Source organism: Vanessa cardui, chromosome 11, assembly GCF_905220365.1.
Source record: "Vanessa cardui chromosome 11, ilVanCard2.1, whole genome shotgun sequence".
Lineage (NCBI taxonomy): Eukaryota > Metazoa > Arthropoda > Insecta > Lepidoptera > Nymphalidae > Vanessa > Vanessa cardui.
Window position 1 is genome coordinate 7,289,540 of NC_061133.1, and position 25,425 is coordinate 7,314,964.

The following is a 25,425-nucleotide window of genomic DNA, read 5'->3' on the forward strand; positions in this document are numbered from 1 at the left end:
TGGTTCGACCCTTGTCTTGCCTGATGTAAAGCATCGACACGGTCTACGATGTCGCACGCTTGCCTAGAATATACCAGTTAACCGTAGATTTATATTAAAGCATTGTCTAACATTTTCCCTAACAATTTATTTTAAATTATGTTTATAGCTTTCTTTAATTGCCCATATCGAAAATATATCATTGTATTGTTATTTATATAGGATAGAATCTTGTTTGTTTATATACTTAGAATTGCAGCACTATATACATTTTTGCAGGATAATTTGGCTGGTTAATCTATACATATAATAAAATTGGAGTGTCTGTTTGAAATAGTAAAGTATCTGTTTTTTTACTCAATATGTATGTATACACGGCACATTTGCCAAAATAACATTTTTTACATTTTTTTCTGTCTGTTTGTCTGTTTGTTCCAGCTAAACTCTGGAACGATTGGATCGATTTTGACGGGACTTTCACTGGCAGATAACTGATATAATAAGGAGTAAATTAGGCTACAAGAACATTTTTTTTTTGTTAAATTCAAACGTGTACAAGGTCGCGGGCACAGCTAGTTAGATAATAAAATTATCAAGAACAATATGTTCAAATACTTCTAATCAACTGGAGGGTTTTCTGTTATACTTGTGTTTTGTTTATGCGTGCTTTTATTATATTGTGTACACAGTGTAATAACATATATAGAAATAAGACAGACTGCTGTCAGCGCATCGTGGACATTTATAATTTCTACTTTAATAAATACATTCACCGAATAAGTACAAACACTGCATAGCTTTGATAAATACGAACACCAAGAGTACAAATAGCATATTCTTATACGGAGCTAACTTGCATAGCGGCGAAACGTGGAGTCGTTTCCATGTCCAACGAGTCGGTCGTCACCTGCGATCGCGTGTCAGAATTTTCGGTACTGTTTTGGACTGATGTCATTGAAATTTCATCTTTTATGCTTCCATTGCCGTCGAAAGAGTCTATGGCGTTTGTTTTTTGTTGCGCGTCGACCATATCGCCACCGCCGCTGAGGGAATTCCAAATACCCTTTGAGGCATCTTTGACGGTGACCTTCTTCTCAGCTGTCGTACCAGTTTTGTCTTTGGCATCTTTTGACTTTTTGCCCAAACCGGGGAATGCACTCAATTTAGGTTTCGAGGTCCGCACGCCGGTGCCTCGTTGTATGGGAGGGTCCGCTTCGCCCTCCTCCGTGATTGATGTGAGCATGTCCGCTGAATCTACGGGCGCTACTTGTCCGGCTTGTATGGGAATGTCGTCTGAAAACAAATATACAAATACTTGTCTATCACGGCTTAAGTTATAAATTATATTCACATTTCAAATTATTATTTTATAATCTAAGTAAAAATTAAATAATAATATATTAAAGGTTTTTTTTTCTTTAAATTTATTTCCTATTAAGTTTAAAAATGTAGGGAAAATTCAATATGTAAAATTTTTAGACAATAAAGATAAACATATAAAATTACATTGTCATACAATGTCTGCTATAATTAATTGACAAGAATGGTACAAGCGATGAACTATATATAGTACGACACAACTTAGATGTAGCATCGGCGAAATTTGTAAAACCGATCACATCCGAATTAGATACGCTATCCCAAATTATCTATATTTATTTCTTATGTGCATATGATCTTTACACAACCGTAATAACTTGTGACCTATAATATATTCGTCAATGTGATACGTTGATTAACATGCACTTGCTTTCTCGGGTTGAACTGACGCGAGAACCTATAGCGACGAATAGCGTCGAATGGCGCGATAGGGAGCTATTTCTATTGGATGTGTAAATCAGCAGTAATCGGTTTTATTGAATTTGCCGATGCTACATATAAGTCGAGTCGTACTATACATAAGTATACCTTTAGGTACCTTTTTACAATTGTATTCTGTGATTAACATTAAAAAGCATACCTTTAACTTTACAAAACAAAAATGACGGAATTACAGATGTGTAAGAAAATTGCACACATAAACCACTTTCATAATAAAATTAGCCAATTTTCAATCTGTAAGCGAAAACAAAGTGTGTTTCATCATGACTGATAATGTACTTGGCAATGTCTTATTGAAAGTGGTGTTTGCAATGGATTTAATCACAAATGCTGTACATGATACACATACCTGGTAGCTTCTTGGTGCGGAATGATGCGTTTGTTATCATTGATTTCGACATAGTGACCGTGGTAGTAGCGGGTGACAATGCCACACTTATTCCCATTGGGCCATCGCATGGTTGACCTAAAATAATTTGGAAATTTTTATTTTATATAGGTATCAAGATTGGTTCTGGGCTATCTGATGGTAGATCGTCACTAATGCCTATAATCATTACATACACTAGTGTAAGATATAATAACCATCACCTAGACCATTAATACGTCATTGACAGTGGCGGATTTACCACTAGACTAAGTAGGCTGGAGCCTAGGGCGGCAGATTTAGAGGGGCGGGAAATTTAGCCCAAATATGTTATTATATTACAGAAATAAAAAAAAACTTATAATTATATGGATAGGTACACATTACGTCCGTAATCCGTATACTCGTCACTACATAGCGGGTTCGAAAAATAATCTAGTAACTGACAGAAATATCACCTAGTTTATAATAATACTAATAACGGGAAAAAACCGATGTTATGAGGATGATAGAACATAAATCATGTTGCAAAAAAAAGTAGGGGCGGCAAAAATTGAATAGCCTAATTAGCCTACTAGAAGCAGATTTGTAAATCCGCCACTGATTATTGACTTCAAGATATTTTATTCCTTGTGCTTACACTGGTCCCCCCCCCTGACATCGGGACGAAACAATACAAAGTATAGTTGCTCAGCGGTACTGCATGTGAAACTAGCAAGTACATTCTAACAATATTGTAATTTGTAGTGTAACATTTTTTATTGTTATAATAGGCGACATGATGTAGAAGGAATACCTCATGGTGAAACCATAACATTATGCTACACGCTACAATTAGATTCTCTTCAGTAACTTAATGCAATTCTGCTATTTGTTTATTGGTTAATCTGTGGTGGAAGGTGGAAGGGGAATAAGGTATATTTAATCAACCAAAGATGACTTCTTTGGCGTAGCATGGGGATAAATACACTATTACTGTTTATAGTCTTCACAAGATAATATGAGTATATCTTTTTATTCGATAGCATCAAGGTACGGGAGCTTTTATATGTTTCTCTTTTGAGCATCCTCGTAAACGAAACCGTTATGGGTTATGAGGCTCGTCTGGTTTAGCATTGGTTGCGTTAATCTTGCCCATGCTACATGTGTACAAGTGCAATGATGTTCTAGTAAACAGATATGTCATTAACGCGCAAAAAGTGAAGACTAGTAAACGTCCTAATTGGGACGTTTTCTAGTCTTCACCTTTAGTCGTTTTCATCATAATTATGCCAGTAATACGTTATAATACATCATAATTATGTAGTAATACATTTGCGTAATTAAAACATCTAGTTATCCCTTTTACGTATTATTTTTAACAAGCTATCCTTTTTACATGTAACAAAATGTAAAATAATCGGTCCCTGGCGCGGCACACTTTTTTCTGTTATTAAGTATGGGTAAAACATATCTGTTTATTAGAATATCATTGTACAAGTGCAAGTATTTAATTTTAAAACAGTTATAACAATATAAAGCTAAACTGAGGGATTAGACTGTTTTGCCATTGATATCTGTTAGCCATAAAATAATATCAAACATAGCATAGCTGTAGTTTAATGCAACATAGTGATGCTATCAACAAACATTAATTTAATTAATAAGAATAAAACTATGCTGTTGTAAGATCAAGATAATTGAATCAAATGTAATTGAGTATTGATTACAAGTGATGATTTATCAACCTATAGTCTGTTTCATTCTTATATGATTCAATTGCTAATGAATAAAACTACTTATACATTACTTATTACTCTAATCTAAATTATTATTCACTTAGAGTATAGGTTTTTTTAAGAGTAATTTGTTATAAATGACTTATATCAGACTTTAAATTCATATGTGTGATTATTTTGATATATACAATTTTAGGAATTTTAGGATTTTATTTTGTATGGATATCATATGTTAAGAGATTAGACCATAATATCATAGTATCATTAAAAAGATAGTACATAATATACAAACCAGAGGGACTGTTCTTCAGCGAATTAATTACAGCACTTGTGACCAACATGACGTCAGGCAGTAATTCATATTCAGCTCGTTGGTCTATATCTTTGACTGCCTGGAATGCTAATGTATAAAACTCATTGAACATTGCAAAGTATGAACCCTCTATCATTTCTAGTAGGAAGTTTGAGGAAACTGGTATTCGAGGTATAGATCTACCGACAGCGGCACCACTTTTTTTTTGGAATCCTTGTGTTACTATTCTGAAATTAAAATAAATATATAAAGTATGTTCTGTGAATTTTTATAACGAATATGATAAATAAAGAATAACTAACCTTGATGATGCAATACAGAAATGTCTCAGTGCCAACTTTGGTAACAAACTTAGGTGGCGGTTATAGATGAAGAAGAGGGCTGCCATTACTTTGAGTCGGTTCTGGGCATTGATAACTTCAACTTGGGCGTGAGGGCCCCAGCTGACCAACTTTGTATTACACTCTTCCCATCTCCGTAGTGCACTTTCAGTTAAAAATTGAGAACCTAGAGATAATGGCTAAAAAATCAATATTTTATATACATTGCTAATTATATATGTTACATTATTTTATTAAATTAAATTCATTACCTCGTGGTAAATTGAAGCTTGTGCTAGGGATGGTAATCTAAATGAGACAACTTTGGGTTTTCCATTTTCATCAACAACCTCAAAGTTATATAAGCCTGTAAGATATTAAATTATTGATTGTAGTTTCATGAATGAGCATAATAATATTTAGAGTAAATTATTATTTTATATTGAGATTTACAGAAGAAACGTTTATACCTACCAATCAATAGAGTTTCAATGCACCTGCATGACTTTGTGTTACCTTGAGCAACTGAACTTAAGTACCGATAAATCAAAGTTGGAACAAATTGAAGGGTGAATCTATGAAGTTCAATCTCTTTCGATCTATAGAAACTGAATAATTGTATACAGACATTCTCTAACATCTGAAAATATATCAAAATTATCATAAATCTTTAAATTGGTATAGTTTAATGTGGTTGAACTAATACTTTACCTGTTGGTCAAATTCATCACCCTTCTTGTTATTTTGATTTTCATTTTCATCTTCGCAATATAATAAATTGAATATTGCAGTTGCAATTTCATGATTGTGTTCGTGTTCTGCTGCAAAACTTTTTAATTCATTTTCTCTCAGAGCTGCATACTCATTTAACCATTCTGTTATTAAATGTTTCCACTCAGCCATTGCACAGAATACTGTTTCTTTACTGCTTATTTTTTAATTGAAAGCTTTATGCTTTATATTCAGTAGTAACAAAATTTTTCAACATAAATGAAATTTTAAACAAAATACAAACAAGTAAGTAGTTTTTAATAATAAAAAAACTAATGTCTTATGGATTACTTGTGAAATAAATATAAGGCAATTTTTACGTCATAAATATCACGAAATAGTTGAAATTTGCAACGATAAATTGATAATTTTAAGAGTTATATTAAATGTCTATAAATTGTTAATTGGAATGGTTTTAAAAAAATATACTGAGCCAAAAACGTCTAACTCATTTCATTTCACTTTTATCTTTTTTTGAGTTATTTTTTCTTTTGATGTATGATTAAACAAGTTAATAGTCACAACTTGACAATCGGATTATCGGACTGACATTTCGGCTGACAATGTCAGTTAAATTAATCTTGATAACCGATATTGAGTCAATATTATTTTTCAATATAACAATGTGTGTTATTTTTAAATTATCATTTATAATCAAGAAACAATTATTTATTAACTTGACTAAAATATGTTTTAAAATTATAATAATAATTATTTGGCGCAAAAAAGAAAGGTTTGTATAAAAGTTAATGATATATAATGACCTCCCTATTTTTAAATTCTATTATTGTATCTTATAACACATTTTGATTATGAAGATTATTCATGTATCTTGAAAGGAACCAAAACAAACGGACCTACTTTATTATCTTAACGTGCATGTCAGCACCGCTTAGGCCCATTACACAATGAAAAAAATAAGAGATAAGGAATAAGGAATAGCACAGCAACCAAAACACAATAGGTGAAAGGCTACAATATTCAACCAATCACATCGGTTAAATACCTGCTACTAGTTACGTGCTACTGTTAGTTTTACGACACTTCGTTGAAAAAATGCCCTGCGATTGGCTGGAAATTTTATTCTTATTTCTTATTTTAGAATTATGAATTGATTAACAGTGCTGCCATCGCTGGATTCCCCTATTCCTTATTTCTTGTTCCTTATATCTTATTTTTTTTTAAATTGTAATGGGCTTATCACTCTCCAAAATAAAATATAGTGACATAAATATGAAAATAAATAAAAAATAATCAAACCTATTTTTTTAATTCTTTAGTTTTTTTTCTTATACTCTGATATCTAGAGTCTTAACCTACCATAGAAAAATATTCTCTAATATTATGCCACGTAGAAGTCAAAAATGTCAAAGTCAAACTTATTGAGTATTGGCTGTCATGGAATAGGTTTTTCATAAAAAGTTCAAAATAGCTTTACATTTGTATAAGTTTGTCGATACTTATTTCAATGGGATCTTCACAAAGTTCGGAAGTTCCAGGGGGTGGTTCGGAGGGATACCATATCCTTAGAGTTAGTATTAATACTTTATTTATATATGCCACAGCTTTTATTGTGAAATACACAAGTAACACGTCAATGTTTTGCAGGTCCAAGACGGTTCTCCAGGCCAAAAAGCCAATCTCGAACCATTTTTTGATTTTATTGTAGCTATTGAAAACACTAGGCTAGACCAAGATAATGATACTCTTAAAACACTCTTAAAACAAAATATTGATAAAACTATAAAGATGCGGATTTATAGCACAAAAACACAATCGGTGAGAGAGTTGATGATAACACCTAGTCAAGATTGGGGAGGCCAGGGACTGCTCGGCGTCAGTATTCGATTTTGTTCATTTGAAGGTGCTAATGAAAATGTGTGGCATATACTGGTAAGTTTTATGTACTGAGACATGACAACTGTAAAGTTGTCAAAATGCTACTAAAATTTGAAAATTTCAGTACATTCCCATTTTTTTTTTCATGGAACTCTAGATACTTATTTGTTGAGGGCTTAAATAAACACTAAATGACAGTCGATGAGCCTTATAACTTCAATGAAATGCACAAAATGATGCAAGTAATATAAAAAAAACATAGCATATTTGGTTATCTATCCTTGGCAAAAAACACTGTAAAGGTGGACTTAGATGGACCAAGAACTTTTTATGGTTATAAAACATATTGTTTTTTAAAATAAAACAATTATTTAATATATTTCAGGAGGTACATCCGTCTTCCCCTGCAGAGTTAGCTGGATTAAGACCTTTCTCCGATTACATAATAGGAGCTGATTCTATCATGCATGAAAGTGAAGATCTGTTTACATTAATAGAAGCACATGAAGGAAGAGCCCTAAAGCTCTTTGTTTATAATATAAATGATGATAGCTGTCGTGAAGTTCTCATTACACCAAATCACAATTGGGGTGGAGAAGGTAGTCTTGGATGCGGTATTGGTTATGGATACCTGCATAGAATTCCAATTAGAAGCACCCAACTTATGGCAAATCAAAATCAACACATAGCACCAACACCAATGGTAAGACATTATTCAAATATTATTTTTTAGGTTGACTGCTCACATTTTAAGTTTAGGAATCAGGTGTTAGGAATGATAAAGCAGCCTTTGTCCTTTCTTGGGGCTCAAACTAGCTTCATATCTAATTTTATGAAATTTGATTCAGTGATTTGCTATAAAAGAGAATCATAGACTGGCAGTGAGAGTTACTCTTGCATTCATAACATTATTAGCTATATTGATAGTGTATATTGATTTTTTTTTAGATTCCATTAAATATATGAATAGGCTAACAAAAAACAGTTTAGTTCCTTTCTCCTTTATTAGATGATGATTTACTTGATGTTATTGTTTGGCAGCTAGCAATAGTAGCCAGTGATGTGATGTAGTGTTATAAAAATAAATAGTAATTGTAGAAAAAACAATTTTTAAAACATGCAAATTAATTTATTAAATTTATTACCAATATTTTCAAATATGATTCTTGATTAATTTTGTCCATTGGGCAATCACAAGCAAAAATAATTAACCTTATTAGTTGATTATAATTACAGTGTATTTTTTTTTAAATTGAATAATATTATTTTTTCAGGTATCATCTCAGAACACTACTGTGCACCAAGATACTGTGTTGTCTGGTATTCAAAGCTTAAATATTGCAAATGAAACAACACCTCTTGTTAATGATAATCAAGGCACACATCAGCCAGATACAACTCAGGTTTCTCAACCACCATTTTTATCTGGAGTGCCCATGGTCAATCCTGGCTCATATACTTCATCTTTTAACAATGTACCTCCGAGCATGCCAGATTTTGTAAGCACACAACCGGGCATATCTACAACACCTTTGTCACAAACACAATCAATGGTATCGAATATGGCTGCCTATTCTAGCAGTAAGTAAATTTTTTACATATTATATGAAGCTTAATAAATATTTTATACTATAAGTATAATTATATTTTTTTCAGACCTTGCTGACACTACTTTGACCAACTTAGGTAGTATACCCTCAGTGTCTAACATGCAACCACCAGCTCCATTACCAAATTTACCAGGTTTTCCTATGAATCAGCCTCAACCGTACATACCTATGATGCAAAATTATTCACAATCTCAAGTATCAACGCCTTTGCAACAGACTTCTCCTAATTTAGTTCCAACTTTTGATATGACAAATTTTACGCAAGCCCCGATGCAGCCTCCACCATTGAGCAGTGGTTTACCAGTAGTGACTCCGGTATCATTACCAGGGATGCCCTCAATAACTGTAAGTGCAACACTTCCAGTTTCAACTATGCAAGAAATTCATCAACAGCAAGTTCTACAGCAGCAAGATTTACTATCATGAATATTTGTTGAATATGCTAATAAAATGCCTCAACGATTGACATAATTCTAGCACAGATAATTTAAACTTGAATGTATGTACGTACAATTTGTATATTATATTATTCAATTCAAAATAAATCATTTATTTTAATCTTGTTGTTTTTGGCTGTTAATATAAATTTATATGGCATTTAATATTTGTATAGTTACGTGAATTTATTATTTTATTTTGATTAAGAAATATTATCAAATGGTAGATATTGATATTGTGACCTGTTTTGCCTATGTGTCAATATTCTGACATAAGTTAATGTATAATAATTTAGTATGATAATAAAATATACAAATATATATTTTTTTATTTATTTAAATTACAAAACTGAAGTGTTATAGAGATTGCCATAAAAATTACGTATTTCAAATACAGTCAATCAAATGATTGATACAGAATTTGGTGCAGTTTTATATAAAAAATGTTTTTTTTTTATTTAAACTAACATAAAGAACCTCAAAATTTTAAAGAGACCTTCGTTTCATATCATCAATTTGCACTAAGGAAGGATCGAAAATAATGCTGTATACTTTTTTTCATATTCATTCAAGCAACCCAATAAAATATATTTTTATTAGGTCACTCAAAATAAATAAATATACTACTGCTACTGATAAGGAAAATATAGCATTTTATTTTACTTTATAAATGATCTGGATTCTTGGGAAATAGTGGTTTATCGTTAGCCTTTTTTTTTAATTTTTTGCGCACACAACTTACGTCGCTGAGTGCTAGTAATACTCCCAATGTAAATAATGTCAAATCAAATCTAACAAAAAACGAATGAATTCGTGACGGTGATAAAAAGTCGAGGAAAAATGAGTAAATAACGGCTTTTCGATACAGCTGTTGTTACAAACATTTAATAGCCATTGAATCCTTGTAACAATAAATTATATTGCATGAATTTTGCTTATGACTAATCCTAATTTTAGTCCTTTTGTTTTCTAGTGAATACGATTTTTCTATTTGTTTTATACTAAGATTTGACAAAATTAATAAAATTTATTTTTTACCAAAGTAGGTAATTTGTAGTAACTTATAAATGTCTAAAATCATAGCAATAGTGTAGCTAACTTAAATAGTATTCTCACTTATTGCACAAATGCTTATGAATATTAATAAAATAAATAAAAGATAGTACAGTCAGCGTCAAATAATTTGAGACGCTCAGGGTATTCAAATAAATAGACGTAACAAAAAGTCAATAATATACAAATAAAGTTTCCTCATTGTTGTCAAAAATATACTCGCTTAAAAGTCGACAATTATAATGTCATATCAAGATCGTTTCAGTCATACCGCCATAAATATGGTTGCAGTCATCTCGCCAATGGTATCCAAGCATTCTAGGTGTTCAAAAATATGGAACACATAATAAAAATAAACTTTACTGCTACATTTTTTTTTATATATAATTTCTGTCATCAATTAATATTAAAATACACAAAACGAAAGGGATGGAAAATACTGCAATCCTTTTCATTTTAAGCACGAAGCTATAGATATGTTATGCTTTTAAAAAAAATCGTGTCACGGTTACTGTACCTACTTAGTTCAAATCAAAGCAAAATCAAAATACGCTTTATTGTACACCAGTAAATAAATCACATAAACACGGTTAGGAAAAATGTACAAGAGCCTTATCGCTTACGCTGCCGCTTATCGCTACCGCTGTGTTAGCTCTTCCAGACACCCTTAAGGTAGAGGAAAACAGATATAGAAAGTGGTAGGGGTGTACAAAGCCGATATAAATATAATAAATAATAAAAATAAAATAGTTCTTGCGTTTTTAAGAACTCGTCAACCACGAGGGCGAAATTTTGGATGTAATTGGATAAACATTTGTGATTTTTTAAGTTAGCCATTAAAATCGCTGCTCAGATTGCTGTTTGTAAGGAAAATCTTATTCCTACGTTTGTAAATGTCATAATTTGATAGTGAAATTGAGGGATAGTTTGTTAGGATATTCTTAATTTTGAAGTAAATAAAATATGGTAATCAGTGTAGACATATGAAATAATTATATTTAATATTCAGAGTAAGTATGTAACTAGTTCATATTAAATAAATATTTTGTTGTACCATAAATGATTAGAACATTTATTAAAATCATCATCGTTTAAATTGTCAAATTACGTACGGTATTTATAATAAAGCCCATAGTAAAAGTTGTTTTGTTATTGTCAAGCGCGTGGAGCCGAATATTAAAAATTGGTTACAGAGATAGTGTGCCTTGACCGACGTAAAGATCCTACATTTGTCTTCACAAAACAATATTTTTAGTAAATAAATAAGAGCTAAGTATAAATATTGATGTCAAAATATTTTAAATTATACTAACTAAATAATTTTAGAAATCCTTTTTTTAGGGTTATCATATACCAAGATAAAACCTGACCTTCGCATTTTTAATAAGAGTACATCACATTACTTTCACTCAAAATATCCTTGATAATTAACATTTTTAAATTACGAGGTTTTGAAAGTTGCGTTCATATTAAGAGAGGTAGGTATATAATAATATTTTTAAGAATCTTTAATATTTGAATGAATGTCTTATGTATTATCATTCAATCAAAAAATAAATAAAAGTCAAGAGTTAGTGAGTAAAAAATCTTATAATTTACTTTTAGTATTATGATTAAAATAAGTAGGTAAGTAGTAGGTATTATTTATGTACAAAATAACAAAGTGTCTACTATTAATAATCATAAGATTGACGCATCGAACAATTTGTGACTAAAAAAAATAACTAACAATGCGTTAAAATTGGGGTTTCATAAACTTAACTTCACAAATGTTAGATGCTATGATAAGTACACTAAGGGCAAGGATATCTTATCCTTATGTAGTGGCACAATATCTTTTCTCAACAATTTACGTGTAAATTATGTGTAAACATGCATTTGTGGTATACGTAAGTACTTACTTCTCACGTTAGTATAACTTTTTCTTTTTATTAAATCGAATGTTATTACATTAAATTCAGCTGAATCCTGTAAAATCGCTTTAAAGCTTAAACTGTATAGAGTTCATCTATTATCGAATAAGATACTCTTACATGCTAACATTAACAAGTAGAAGTTTGTGGACCGTTGGGATTCAATGGGGCGTCGAGTTTGAAACTAGTGCGCTTGGCTTCTTCCGGCGGTGGCTTTTCAGAATCCAGACCCAAAGCTAAGTTGTCGTGCCCCCGAGTGAGCGTGGGAGCGTCGCTGTAGAAAACGCCCCCCGCGAGTTCAGATAGTCGGCGACGACGTCTCGTGTCTTTGTCGTCGGCTAAATTCGGCGGTCTCACGCTGGAACTCCTCCGCCGTTCTGAACCCATGCGTGTTGGCACTCGTAATGCTTTCTATATTTTAAAAAAAATATATATAAGGTCCTTTCAGTAAAAAAGATAAAATGAATTAAAAGAATAAAGATGTGATTAAATCTTATTAGTCACATTTATTACAGGTATTAGGTAAAAACATGTATCATGTAGAAAGGCTTATGTAAATATATTCAATTAATTTGATATAGGTAATTATTATTTTCTAACTTTGTATGAGATTTAATCTTAATTATAAATTTACCTTAATTTTGATGGGCAATGAATTAAGGAAGTTGATAACCGGTGGTGAGATTAAGTCAATGGGAACATCTGCGGGGTCTGTTACTCCGGTAATCACAGATACTGCTAGACCAATGAGCAAGGTGCCCACGCAGCCTAAGCTTGTATACCATAGATATGATACTCTAAACAGCCAGAAAACAGCATCATCCTGGTTTTCTCTGCAAATGGACAAAGTAATTTACCATACAAAATTTAAATAACCTCGTTGAAGTTAATAAATTTTGAAATAAATAAAGGACTATTCTGATATTCTATTTATAATGGCTAAAGTGATAGCTTACACAGGCTCGGAGTTAATAAAGGAAGTATCGTTGAGAGATATTGGACAAGAATCAATCGATGTTGGAAGGCGTGGCAAAGGCATGTGAGAGAATTGTGCTCCACCACCCGCTGCTACCACCAGAACGAGTCCAAACACACCTCCAGCTATAGCACCCTGAAAAGAAAGACTTGTATAAGAAATAGTAAAAAGTAATGTTAAGGTATACATGTAGTTCAGTTTATAATAATCGAATAAAGGTTGTGACGGAGGTGTCACAGCAGATGTAGAATTTTATGCAAAGTTGCAGTAAAAAAAAATTATCCTCAAATTAATTTCTTATTTTAAATAATTTGTCTTATGGCTACAAACAGTGTCAAAAAGAAATTTGCAAATTTCTTGTATAAAATCTAAGTAGTTAGATTATATGTTAGGGCCGAGGAATTCTTTGAGATGAGGACAGAGCAGAGTTTCCAATTACACGTAGACGTTTTGCACTTGGAAGAAACGTGCAGGTGACAGCCTGTAAATATGCCATTGTTAGGGTGAAACCTATTTTTTCTTGAGATTTGAAGTTTATACCACCAAGCTGATCCCGTACGAGTTGGATAGATACACAATGGTGTTACAAATTCATCTAACACATACAGTGTCATACACATGTCTTCATTCACCGCCGAGCACTAGATAAATGATTATTATACTAAGTAATTTATAGCTCTCAGAAATAAACAAACAAAAAAAAACTTGTATTTAATCGAACTAACTAACCTTTGCGTTAGCCCAAGGAAATAGCATTCCAAGACTGAAGAGTCCGAGTGAGACACCTCCGATCATGCCATTGAAAGAGAGTGCGAGCTGGAGAACTGGTCCCAACCTTTCTACTGCGAATACCAGCGCGAACGAAAGTGCCCCACAACCAAGACAAACCCATCTTGCAATCTGTTAATATAATTGTTTACTATTTAAAAATCATTAGCGATGTTACAGAATATATTAAATTATAGTAAAGGTATATACAGGGTAATTCGACGTACATCCGCTAGGAGGTGATAGAGGTGACTATTGCAATAATTTTAACCCCCATATACATGATTCAAAAGTGAACCGTTTTTGAGTTATCCCGTTTTTTAGCTTTTTTCAAAATTTGTCAAAAATGCAACTTCAAAAATTTATTTAAAAAATATATTAATAAAATTCTATTTTTTTCTTCTGATTTATAAAAAAGAATAAGCACTGGATATTTGTAAATATTTAAACAATCATTATCAGTCCAAATTTAAAAATGGGAGACGGAAAACGATATTATTTCAATATTTTTAAAATTTTGTTTCCACAAAAATGCCTAAAAACTAAAAAAATCATTATGGAACTTGTTCTGCAGATTATTTTAAAAACATAACCGTTTTCTTAGCTTTCCAAAAATGTATAAAAATTAGGAATTTACTTCAAAACTGCCGAAATAAAATGACCAGAAAGGACGCTGGTAGGAATTCGTATTCGAACATGAACGAATTTGTACTCTTTAAAATTCCCACAAAATTAATTAAAAATAATATCCAATGTAAAAAAATCTAACTCACTCACTTAACTTACTTACTTAATACAAGTTGAGGATAAAATTTAAATATATAATCAGTTCAATAGCTAAGTTATAAGTAAGACATTTTGTAATATAGCCTAATTAAAGTTTTAATAAGAGAGTCCTCTCTAAAAAACTATAACTCTCTACACCATAGCACAGTACACACAGCATGTTCTACAGTGCATTATGCAGGATTCTATCCTTATCATTATCCTCACGAAGATATAATCGTGCTTAATGCAGATTCAGGTGTCACGTATTGTTTGAAAAAAAAGTCTGCGGATCATTTGGAGTAAAAGAAATACATTATGTACTAACAATAGGGGAAATATTTGCTGTGGCTGTCGAAATGTTTCCAAACGCCATATTAAAACTTTTATTGTTTAATAATTTATTAATTTCATACTTACTGCTGCCCCTTTTTCTTCGGGTAAAGTGATGCCCAACAACCCAGTCGCTAAATCTTGACAAGCAATTGCCGATAATGAATTCAGAGCAGACGCAACAGTGCTGAAAAATATAAAACAATCCTATGATTATTTATTAACCTACATGCTGTTATGAATACTTTGAAACAAATCATTCGAGTTCGCAAAAACTTAAATGAAATCGTGTTGGCATAAAGAGCTCTAATTTGAGACCTTAATTACCAGACTATACTTCTCGAATTGAAACCGGTATGTCAGCTGGTATATTCTAGTTAAGTCCTAATTTCGAAGACAACAAGAGTGCTACAGAATTAGTTTCCGAGTTGGCTTCATGACTTTCGGTACGCTTTGGTTCTAGTAGTAAAAGTGAAATTTACTTTAGGAAATACGAACATTTGTTTCAAACTGAATACGTACGTGACGTTTAATTAATAATTATAATATTACCCAAGACTCGCAGCGAATATGCCCGCTACGAAAAAGCCGGGTACACCGGGGTGTTCTCCGAGCTGCCGGACTACGTACAGAGGTAGGAGACGATCTGAAGCGTTAATTACGCCCGCCTGCGGTGAAATTATATGTAATTCTTATTCAAAAGTATATTTCCATAGATAACAAATAGTTATTGGTTAGTACAGTAGGACCAACTCTGGCCATTAATAATAATGTGAGTTATCGCATGCTTAATTTGGGTTAGCAATTTTATTCATCTCATGCTAGGCAATAAAGGAATTTAACGGTTTCAAAGAATATTTTTAAATTATATGAATACCACCAGTATCAAAGAGACTAAAAAGTTGTTCCCTATTAAAATGCATTGTGTTGCATATATATAAAATCACTAACCGGTTTTAATCAACGTGATTTAATTAAATGCAAGTTTCTTACATATATTTTGCATAAGTATTCGTTTGAATTCCTTCAATGCAGTTATAAAACTTATTATTATATTTCAAATAAATGATATTAATATTATCTAAAATTATTTATTGAACAAAATAATACCTTAATCGGATCACATCCAGCGTAGTGGTTGGCCAAGAGGGCCCCAGTAGCGAAATTCACTGAATAGACGGATACTAAGCCGATAGCAGAAACCCAAAGAGCAATTCGAGCTTGAGATAGTCGTTCCACTGATAAATACTTTTGTATAGAAGCTTGATTGGCACAAAACATGCTTATCCAGTATATGGTTCCGCCGACTACCACTGACCAAAATGAATGTCGCACAGTCGGGTCAGGATTCATGCTAAAACATAAAATTTGTTCTTTTATAATGTTGGAAACAGATATTTCTTGTAATTTCTAATATTGTTTATTAAGACTTGGCACCTTAACTGTTTTTTTTAAAGTATCTTCTAATTTGTTTTACGAGACGAATATAATTTTACAAAATGCATACAAAAATAAGTGATTAATTATTTTCGAATGGTGTATAATGTAAAAATAACATATACCTATCGTAATCGTATAGTATGATATTTTTATATATTTAAAGAGATTAATCAACTGCAGTGGGGGATTTACAAATCTGCCGTTAGTAGCAGTGGCTAGTAGGCTATTCAATTTTGCCGCCCGTATTTTTTTCGGCAACATTTATGATTTGTGTTCTATCGTCCTTATTACATCGGTTTTTTCCAGTTATTAGCATGATTATAAACTAGGTGATATCTCGGTCAGTTACTACATTATTTTTCCAACCCGCTATGTAGTGACGAGTGTACGGATTACGGACGTAATGTGTATACAATACAATAATGTGTGTATGATTATAAGTTTTTTTTTTAATTTCTGTAAGATATATATTTCTGTAATACCCTCTAAATTTGTCGCTCTAGGCTCCAGCCTACTTAGCTTAGGTATTGGTAAATCCGCCACCTTGCCATTTTGTTTCTGCGTTTACTAACTTTTTTTTGCAATATAGCAATACAGCAAGATTTATCAATATTAAGTTTTTATCAGCAACATATTTTTATTAAATATCCATTCATACATGTACTTTATGTTATTTATTTTATTTAAAATTGCAATCGAAATGAAATTAATTATAATTAATTCTATAGAATTATTTTTATTTTTCCTAGCGTTAAAGAAGCTAAATTCTTATTTGTAATAAATGTATATTAGTACTCTATGTATTGTAAATAGAATTTAAAATATAACAAACAAATTCTGACAGTATAGTTCCTTTGTTTATAGAAAGAATAATAATTAAAAAAAGCACATTTATTAGCGCGTAATAGTTATATGTCCAATTTTAAATACATTATTATATAAAACATTCATTTGATTATATAGTCACAATAAACTTTTAGTTATATTGTTATTGTGATCTTTCACTTCTTTACTATCGAAAAAACTTATTTTTTTATTGGCCTAACATCGAGCGTGTTGTATAATATTATATCATTTAAATTAAAAGTATATTTCCTGGTGTAATTTACAAATAGCTTAAGCTTGTCAAATAAAAATAAGCACCTTATAATCAGCATATTATGTATGACATAAAAATGTATTGTTAAAAAAATAGCTTATGTTAATATATATTTAAATGTTAAAAATTAAATGAAATAAATGTAAAATTATTTAATTACTCAAAAAAGTGTAGTCGGTCAGTGCGCCGGGCATAATCCCAAATGGAGTCAGAACCACCTTCTTGGGCTACACCGAGGGCAAGAACTGCGGCCAATGACCCAAGAAGGACTGCTGATTGAAATGTGTCAGTCATAATAACTGCTTTCATACCACCCTGAAACAATCACTTTATAATTAGTTAAAATACCCCCGATAAATAAACACTTAAGGAAGATACTTGTACAGTGCTTACCTGAGATGCATAGAATATACATACTATATAAACCACTGATACTGCCAAATACGTATTTAAGCCGGTCACTGTAATTTAAAAATACAACGATCAATTACTTGTTGATTTATAAACTGCTACCATTGGGCAAACTTATTTGTTAGGAATGTATGAAATCATTAAAAATTATAGTAACTTTTTTTAAAGAAGTAACATTTTTTCACAATGTAAGAGTAGGCTTTGGTGTCGCTGAATAACTCAGTTTAAGTCTCTATTAACAATACAGTATCTGTTTAGTTTACTTTTAATTTATAATATAACAGTAATATAAAAGTTAATAACTATGACAGTGTACAGTTCATGACAATGTAAATTGTAGAGCTCAATTTCAAAATAATAGTTTTTTGGTTAACGCGCAACTATTATTTCAGGAACAATGTCTAGATTTGAACTGAATAGGTTGACCAGATTTTTTGCAGTAATATTATATTTTCCAGATATGCATCCTATAAAAAATTGAACGACTCTACAATTAATTGGCAGTGTAGCGAACAACTTCATCTTGTAGGTAAAACAACGCTGCGATTAAAAAAAATGTACGATTTAATTCTACACTACCCCTAACGTAACCAGTGTGTTATACGTTACAATAATAATATTATAATAAGTTCATGGGCTGCAATCACTCTCCACTTTTGGAACAATGGGCTCTTTTGAATACATAACTTGATTACGCAATGTCAATAAAATTCGTATGCTCCTGATATATCAAATATAGTTTCGAAAATTTTTTCGCCTTGTAACACATATAAATATGCAAGTGACATCGCTATTGTAATGATATTCAAACTCATGAAGATCCTTTGCTAAAACTTAGGAATAAATCCTTCATTGAAATCATTTTTACTTTTAATATTCATTTGATCCATTCAAACGTTTCTTCATTCCGACTTGCTGAATATCCCGAAAGTATACTCCAAATTAAATATCATGTATAATTTGTAAATCTATTGTAAATATCAATTAAATATTACTAACAATTTTTTGCATGATTGTATCGAAATTATACGTATTAAAAAGACTTTTCTTTGATTCATTAATATGTTAAACTTTTAAATTCAATATAAAAATCCAACGTTTAAAAGTTTAATCGAATGTATCATCAATTTGTTTTGCGATTTCAATTAATATTCGATGATATAACGACGTTGTGTGCCTATGTGTGTGTGTTTAATTAACTCGTTAGCGGATTATTTGCAATCCTAGCTATTAGGAGGTATAGATTTTTCTATTTTTCGGGATCAAGAGTCACTAGCGACCCGCCCGGATTCGCAAGGGTACTTTATATGTATCGTTATATAATGACCAAATTACATAAAATCATTATAAGTTGTAACGTTTCATCCAAATCCATCCAGTAGTTTTTTCACAAACATACATACATCTATTCTCACAAACTTTGCATTTATAATATTAGTAGTAGGGTAGGATATATATTTTTTTACCTTGAGAGGTACCATTAAATAAGTTTCTATGAGAGCAAGTATGTCAATTAAGTATGTAAATGAAATAATGATGCGTAACTCAATAACTTTTAACGTTATGTGATTTAACGGCAACTTTTACTTAACGGATAACAAATAACGATCAAATATTGATGTGAGTTATAAGTTAAATAGTTACGAAACTTTTAAGAATAACACTTAGCGAATACTATCTACGAATTAATTTTATGACGCTATTGTCATCCCATTGTGCAAGAGTCACTTTGATGTTACAGACTGTATAACACTTAATGCGTTATGAATATCTTTATAGATCTCTCTTTAATGTCATATGATGTGTTTCACTTTTTCTTAATCTGTTTTTAGTTTACTCTGATACGCGACTTTGTACGTTTGTATTGTTTTATTGAAACTATAAATACATACATACATATTTACGCATAACTAGTATGTTGTTTTATTACATCTCTATTAATGTCATGTAGTATAGAAACGTAGAATTTTATTAATTCTTATACACTAAATTTTGACGGTAGTGATGTACCCATCTAAACATATTTAAACGTACTTTATTGCAATATAATACGACCGTGAATCCTTACACAGTATTATTGGGTAACCATTACGTGTTGTAGGGACCACATATCCGTGATTAGAATACATATATTTTATTTTTCTAATGGTTTTGGGCACCGTGATCCTAGACTGTCGCGGTTATTTTCCAAATGTTACTCGTTGTATGATAAAGTTAAGTGAAAAAGGATGCCGACATGAATCCACAGTTATTTATCTATTTTTATATATAGTTTTACCTTACTTTTTAGATTTATAGGAAATATTTTTCTCTTGTGAATTGAACACAATTATTATCTAATCATTGTCAAAAATAAAATTGTCAAAAGCTTATTTAATACATAGTTACAAAATAGTTTTTGTATTTTATTTCATCTCATAACTATAAATCATTTAAACATCTGTACTTATATGACCATTATTATGATTGTAGTACAAAATAGCTTGACCATTACGTGCTGACACAATTTTAATATAAAAACGGCTTATATAAGCCATAAAAAACATACGTATTCAAATATAATTGCTAAGATTATTTGCTAATTACGTGATATGCTATTATATCGTTACATCATACATAATTTTTACATGTTTCTCCATAGTTAATCGTAGAAGTGTTTTATCATAAAACATAGAACGTTGCATACAAATACAATATTATCTTACTGTATTTCGACCTTACCTACTTTTACTAACACATTAAATCGATGCAATTATGACGGAATTTTATTATGTATTTAAAAGTTGCAATATCAATAACCTTAACATTAATGACTCTATCAGTAATTTAACCCAACTGACATTAACAGTTACCTACATCCTTACTACGTTGAGAATTAAAAAAAATTACTTAAATCATGTATTAAGTCAAGTTAATTCATCAAAGTTAAAAAATATACAATTTATTCCTTTCCTTCGTCATTGGTTATCAGTTTGAGAAAACTCTCATTAATGGAAAAGTCTAGTATGGATAGAAATAAGTATGAACGATGATAAAATAAAATGATAATTTCTTTACCATCAGATAGTGCAAGTGCTGGAGCGTATACAGCCACTGCCGTATACAGTATCATTTGCATCATGTAGAGTGCGCTCGCGTAAACACGCATTGATTTGCAGAAACGGACTTCCTGTAAAACATTTACTTCTTAATACATATATTTATTTATTCTATTTTATTTATTATTAATATCGAGAAGTATGTATATTATTTTTTATACAATGGAAAGACTGACAAGAATGGATATACTAATTATAACTAATTGCTTTATTCTATAGTTCAGATTTAGATTCAGATAGATTTATTTTGCGATTGTGCGTAAGTATAAGCCTCTTACCAGATATTCATAGCATGATGTTAATCTCAGTCTCATGAAAACAGGCAGATACAGATGACTAGTCACGGGAATAACCAGTACAAAAGCTAAGCATATCATCCAAAACTGTCCACCCGCTACGTACATTTCAGCTGGATTTCCTAGTAGCTCGATGGCTGTGATAAAGCTATCGAAAAAAATGCATTATTACCTTTATACAAAATGAAAGGAATATATTATCAAATATATTTATAAAACAAAACACAAACCTTGCTGCTAAACTTAAAGCCATTGGAAATGTTCCCATAGAAGATCCTCCCAGTAAAAAATCATCTCCAGTCAGCTGCTTTTCACCAAAGTATGCGTAAAAGACGCCTATAGCGCAGGAGATAAGAAGCATCGCAACAAGAACACTGTAGTCCTCCCATGTAAACAGTGAAGCCTTAGTTTCATTTTTTGGTTGAAATATATCAGAATTATTGGTACTATTTAATTCAAGAGGAAGCTTTGTTGCTTGCGTTGACGACAAGAAATTCAAAATCCAAATGAGTGCTACAATTTCCTGTAAAGAAGAATACTTTTAGATCATTTAGTAGCAAACAAGACGCCAATTCTACGAAAACTTTGTTGCATTATCACAATCGAATCGAAACTTAATGATTGCCGTTCATCCGTTTTCCTATTCTATTAACTCAACAGTCGAAGTTGGTTCGAAATATAATCCACATCGTATTGTAATTGAGATAAATAAGTAGAATCACCATCAGTACTGATAAAGCTGAGATTTTTTTTGTGAGGAATTGTCAAAGATGGGTCGAAATAAATTCAAGAATGTATCGTAACCATTTTAAACTAGTAGGATTTTCTCAAGTTTATTTAAGTTACAATTCAACCATACAAAAATTAAATATATGTAAAGTCTCATATAAATTGCATTTTAAAGCGTAATTATTTTCAATTGTTTAATTACTGAGCAGTGGGTGTTACTCATTGATCTCTTCGAATCAATTAACGGGGACTGTACTGCCTTTTTAATTATGGCGGATAAATGGAACCCAACAATCAAATTGTTAGGAAAACATTATGTCATTAAATCCCACGGTATCGAAGGCAAAAGCAGAAATTCATATATATAAGAAAAACGACTACTTTAAGTACTTCCCGGCAAGTATTTTGAATATAATGATATTAGTCAGTATAACAAACATTTTTGTATTGCAGTGATGAATAATATATATAATATAGGTGTATGTTTTATTTAAGCTTTGAATAGTTCTGGTATCAGAGTTGAAATTATTTGAACATTGATCACTATTATTCTCTGTAAATTGTATGGTTGACCCTGCTGATCATGAAAATGCAAGATGCATTGAATAGAAAACATTATAAAATATGACTATGACGATTTAATTTCGCAGAACTATACCCTAATAATTTAAATGCCTGAATTATTGTTCGAAATGATTCGCTCACTTTTAAATATATCCGAATTATAGAATATATAAATTCTTCGTCTAAATCATCAAAACATTTGCATGACGCTGACCCAGTGCGCATTGTTTTACTACTAAGTCATCGAGCTAGTTACTTTCAGGCACGCTGATAGTAAAACTAGTTACAGAGCGGAAAAAACCGGATTCAATCTCTCCATTACTTCCTTAAGGCGGTAGATTCCGGTATTAGCCGCCTTTTAAATCCTGTTAAGGCCGACTCATGGGAGACGGGATGGAAGACAATATTTGAGTCAACAACATTCCTAACAATTAACGAGTGAGCATTGATGAAGGGTTATTTAATGGAGATATTTTAAAAGCGTTTCGTTTTGTTGACCAAGATGATTCATATAAATAAAAGTTTATAAAATATAACGGTAGAACAATTTTTAAATAAATAATTAGGCTTAGTGAGGAAGATGCATAATAAATCGAATTTAGAATGTCTAATATAATGCCTTATATTACGTTTAAAAATATATCTTATCACTTGGCGTTTATTTCTTAAACTGATTATGTGGACTAAAGTCACCGAAACCTATTTACCTACTAGGTTTTTGCAAGAACCTCAATTCATAAACTTACTTTTTAACTTACTGAAAATTTTGACACTACTACTTAGTAGCTATTTAGGTAATAATCACCTTTTAGTAATGAGATGGGTATATTGTATACTTGCTACGTTAAAAAATAGTAAATATAATTTGTTTTTATGTAATCGTTGATCCAGATACCTACACGACAATTTAAAGTTTACATTTTTACACTTATAATTGTGTTAAAAAGAGATACAGACAGTTTTACATTTGTATTTTGAGATTTAAAATTACAAAACGACTATTTTCATTGTATAATGCTATTTTGGGTAAGTATTTTTAAAATGATCAATTAATTATCTAAAGCGAGAGGCCTGTCAAGCAGATACATTGTGATGCCGTTAATTATTCTTAAACAAATCCATCTTGATTACTGAAACATATTGGAACGTATTCCTTACCAAATAATGGTTGCGAAAGTTTTGCGGTGGCTGACGAATATGCAATTACGTTTTTAGAATACACTCCTGACGAATTAGTCGTGGACTACACAATTAATAGTCTACGTGACTCCGATCAATGATTTTAATCTTTAAATCGATACACGAATTTATTTTCTGTTCTGTTCTAATATTAGACCGTAATAATTCGAATTGAAAATCAAATATCAAAATTTTATTTTATTTTAAAAGTAATCCCGTTGAAAATCTAATGTTAGTTGATATTGCATTACGTGTAATTTTCTTATGTCGTAGTTTAGGGTACCGTAACCAAACAATTCGATACAGTTTAGATCTTACTTCTATTTGCATGAAATTTTGCATGTAAATTGTTAGGAAATCTTTTTTCTTAAATATTTACTCAACGTTTTTTTTTACGTTTTTGTACACTTATAATACACTGCTACAATAATTGTAAGATATATAAAGTACTCACTTTAACGTTTCTGATATAGTTCATACGAAATAAAATTTCAAAATATGTAATCTTACATTCATAAAAAATAAACAAATATAAAAAATTTAATGAATATCCCTGAAACATATCGTAGAGCATATTTATAGTAACAAAAAACGTATTCATTAATCTATCTATATTGAGAAATAAATAATATTTTTTTAACTGATATTTCTAATATATATCCGTAATTTTTATACTAAGACAAGATCTTAATTGTAAGGAAATGTCTACTCAATTTAATGAAACAAACCACTCACCTGAAAAGCATTTTCTGTCCTTCGATATTTTTTGAATAAGCCCATTGCTGCTGTATAGTAAAGCCACTAGACTCACGATTATTTACATGTCCTCTATGGAAATGACGATCAGTTGTGATTGTTTCCTGATTTTGTCGCACCGAACGTCCTATAAGACTGTGAAACTGTCGTAAAATGTGCTCTACATGTACACCAATAAATAGTAATTAAGTCTCCAATCATACGGAATAGTTAACTGACCAAAACAGACGAGGGCTCACGCGAGAAGTCCTACGCGTTTGATACCTATTTAAATAAACACAATCGGACTCGTTTCTTAATAAGAATTTCAAATTAAAGATACATTAAAAATAAAGATCACTTCATATTAATCCGCACGCACAAACATTCTCATTAAAAATGTTTCACCGATGACTTTTATAAACATTGATAACTGATCGTTTACCTGAAGGTTAATTTTTAGATTATCTTAAGAAAGAGTCGTAAAATTATTTTATTGACATTCAATTATGATTTTCTTAAATATTCAATTGCATTACTAAGTAATATTTTGTAACATAATTTGTTATCTACTTACTTAAAAAAGTGCCCCTTCAATCGGCACTAATCAAATCTAAAATATACACTAAATTTCTGTCTTTAACGTAAAACAAACGTGTACATTTTCTTTGTTTCTTAGTATACTTCTGCGTCTCAGCTCACACGAATGGTAAAGCGTGGAATCAATCAAAAGAAACGGCTCAATGCTGGACTATCGCTGCACGCTTATTTAGCGTTTTATTAGGCATACACTTTGTTAATATCGACATAATTTTAATAACATATTTCGCTCGAGAGCAAACCGTAATAATATAATCATATATATTCTTCGGGCATAATCATATCCGTTAC

The 25,425-nt window shown here is 31.0% G+C and overlaps 3 protein-coding genes across 5 annotated transcripts; 1 reads left to right on the forward strand and 2 right to left on the reverse strand.

The window, feature by feature from the left end:
- Positions 1-703: 703 nt before the first annotated feature.
- On the reverse strand, positions 704-5,833 carry LOC124533712 (hyccin). Its single transcript, XM_047109162.1, has 7 exons — positions 5,230-5,833; positions 4,993-5,158; positions 4,791-4,885; positions 4,501-4,718; positions 4,178-4,425; positions 2,150-2,266; positions 704-1,272 (listed from the first exon to the last, which is right to left on the reverse strand). The coding sequence occupies exons 1-7, from the start codon at positions 5,419-5,421 to the stop codon at positions 818-820; spliced, it is 1,491 nt and encodes a 496-aa protein (XP_046965118.1). The 5' UTR covers positions 5,422-5,833; the 3' UTR covers positions 704-817.
- Positions 5,834-6,641: 808 nt separating this feature from the next.
- LOC124533711 (Golgi reassembly-stacking protein 2) lies at positions 6,642-9,496 on the forward strand. The gene is made up of 5 exons (XM_047109161.1): positions 6,642-6,820; positions 6,898-7,182; positions 7,514-7,831; positions 8,403-8,709; positions 8,785-9,496. Exons 1-5 carry the CDS (start codon positions 6,758-6,760, stop codon positions 9,162-9,164), a joined length of 1,353 nt encoding a protein of 450 aa, XP_046965117.1. The 5' UTR covers positions 6,642-6,757; the 3' UTR covers positions 9,165-9,496.
- Positions 9,497-11,246: 1,750 nt separating this feature from the next.
- Positions 11,247-25,274, reverse strand: LOC124533858 (sodium-coupled monocarboxylate transporter 1). Of its 3 annotated transcripts, none has more exons than XM_047109403.1 (14): positions 25,112-25,274; positions 24,535-24,690; positions 21,558-21,850; positions 21,310-21,475; positions 20,991-21,102; positions 17,916-17,983; positions 17,683-17,837; positions 16,094-16,337; positions 15,536-15,651; positions 15,071-15,170; positions 13,847-14,017; positions 13,098-13,252; positions 12,776-12,974; positions 11,247-12,552 (listed from the first exon to the last, which is right to left on the reverse strand). In XM_047109403.1, exons 2-14 carry the CDS (start codon positions 24,577-24,579, stop codon positions 12,271-12,273), a joined length of 2,106 nt encoding a protein of 701 aa, XP_046965359.1. In that variant the 5' UTR covers positions 24,580-24,690; positions 25,112-25,274; the 3' UTR covers positions 11,247-12,270. The 3 variants fall into 3 exon arrangements, with proteins under 3 accessions (XP_046965359.1, XP_046965361.1, XP_046965360.1); XM_047109405.1 differs by having other exon boundaries at positions 24,535-24,682; positions 25,112-25,226; XM_047109404.1 differs by having other exon boundaries at positions 24,535-24,698; positions 25,112-25,126.
- Between the last annotated feature and the right edge of the window lie 151 nt (positions 25,275-25,425).

Coding starts and splice junctions, on each gene's coding strand:
- LOC124533712 (XM_047109162.1), bottom strand. CDS start 5,421: ATGGCTGAGTGGAAACATTTAATAACAGAATGGTTAAATGAGTATGCA. Junction 4,426..4,500: donor TTCTGTATTGCATCATCAAG/GTTAGTTATTCT, acceptor TTTTAATTTCAG/AATAGTAACACAAGGATTCC. Junction 1,273..2,149: donor CCGCACCAAGAAGCTACCAG/GTATGTGTATCA, acceptor ATTTGTTTTCAG/ACGACATTCCCATACAAGCC.
- LOC124533711 (XM_047109161.1), top strand. CDS start 6,758: ATGGGATCTTCACAAAGTTCGGAAGTTCCAGGGGGTGGTTCGGAGGGA. Junction 7,183..7,513: donor AAAATGTGTGGCATATACTG/GTAAGTTTTATG, acceptor AATATATTTCAG/GAGGTACATCCGTCTTCCCC. Junction 7,832..8,402: donor ACATAGCACCAACACCAATG/GTAAGACATTAT, acceptor TTATTTTTTCAG/GTATCATCTCAGAACACTAC.
- LOC124533858 (XM_047109403.1), bottom strand. CDS start 24,579: ATGGGCTTATTCAAAAAATATCGAAGGACAGAAAATGCTTTTCAG. Junction 13,253..13,846: donor TTCCTTGGGCTAACGCAAAG/GTTAGTTAGTTC, acceptor CTTTCTTTTCAG/GGTGCTATAGCTGGAGGTGT. Junction 12,975..13,097: donor TTTATTAACTCCGAGCCTGT/GTAAGCTATCAC, acceptor GTCCATTTGCAG/AGAAAACCAGGATGATGCTG.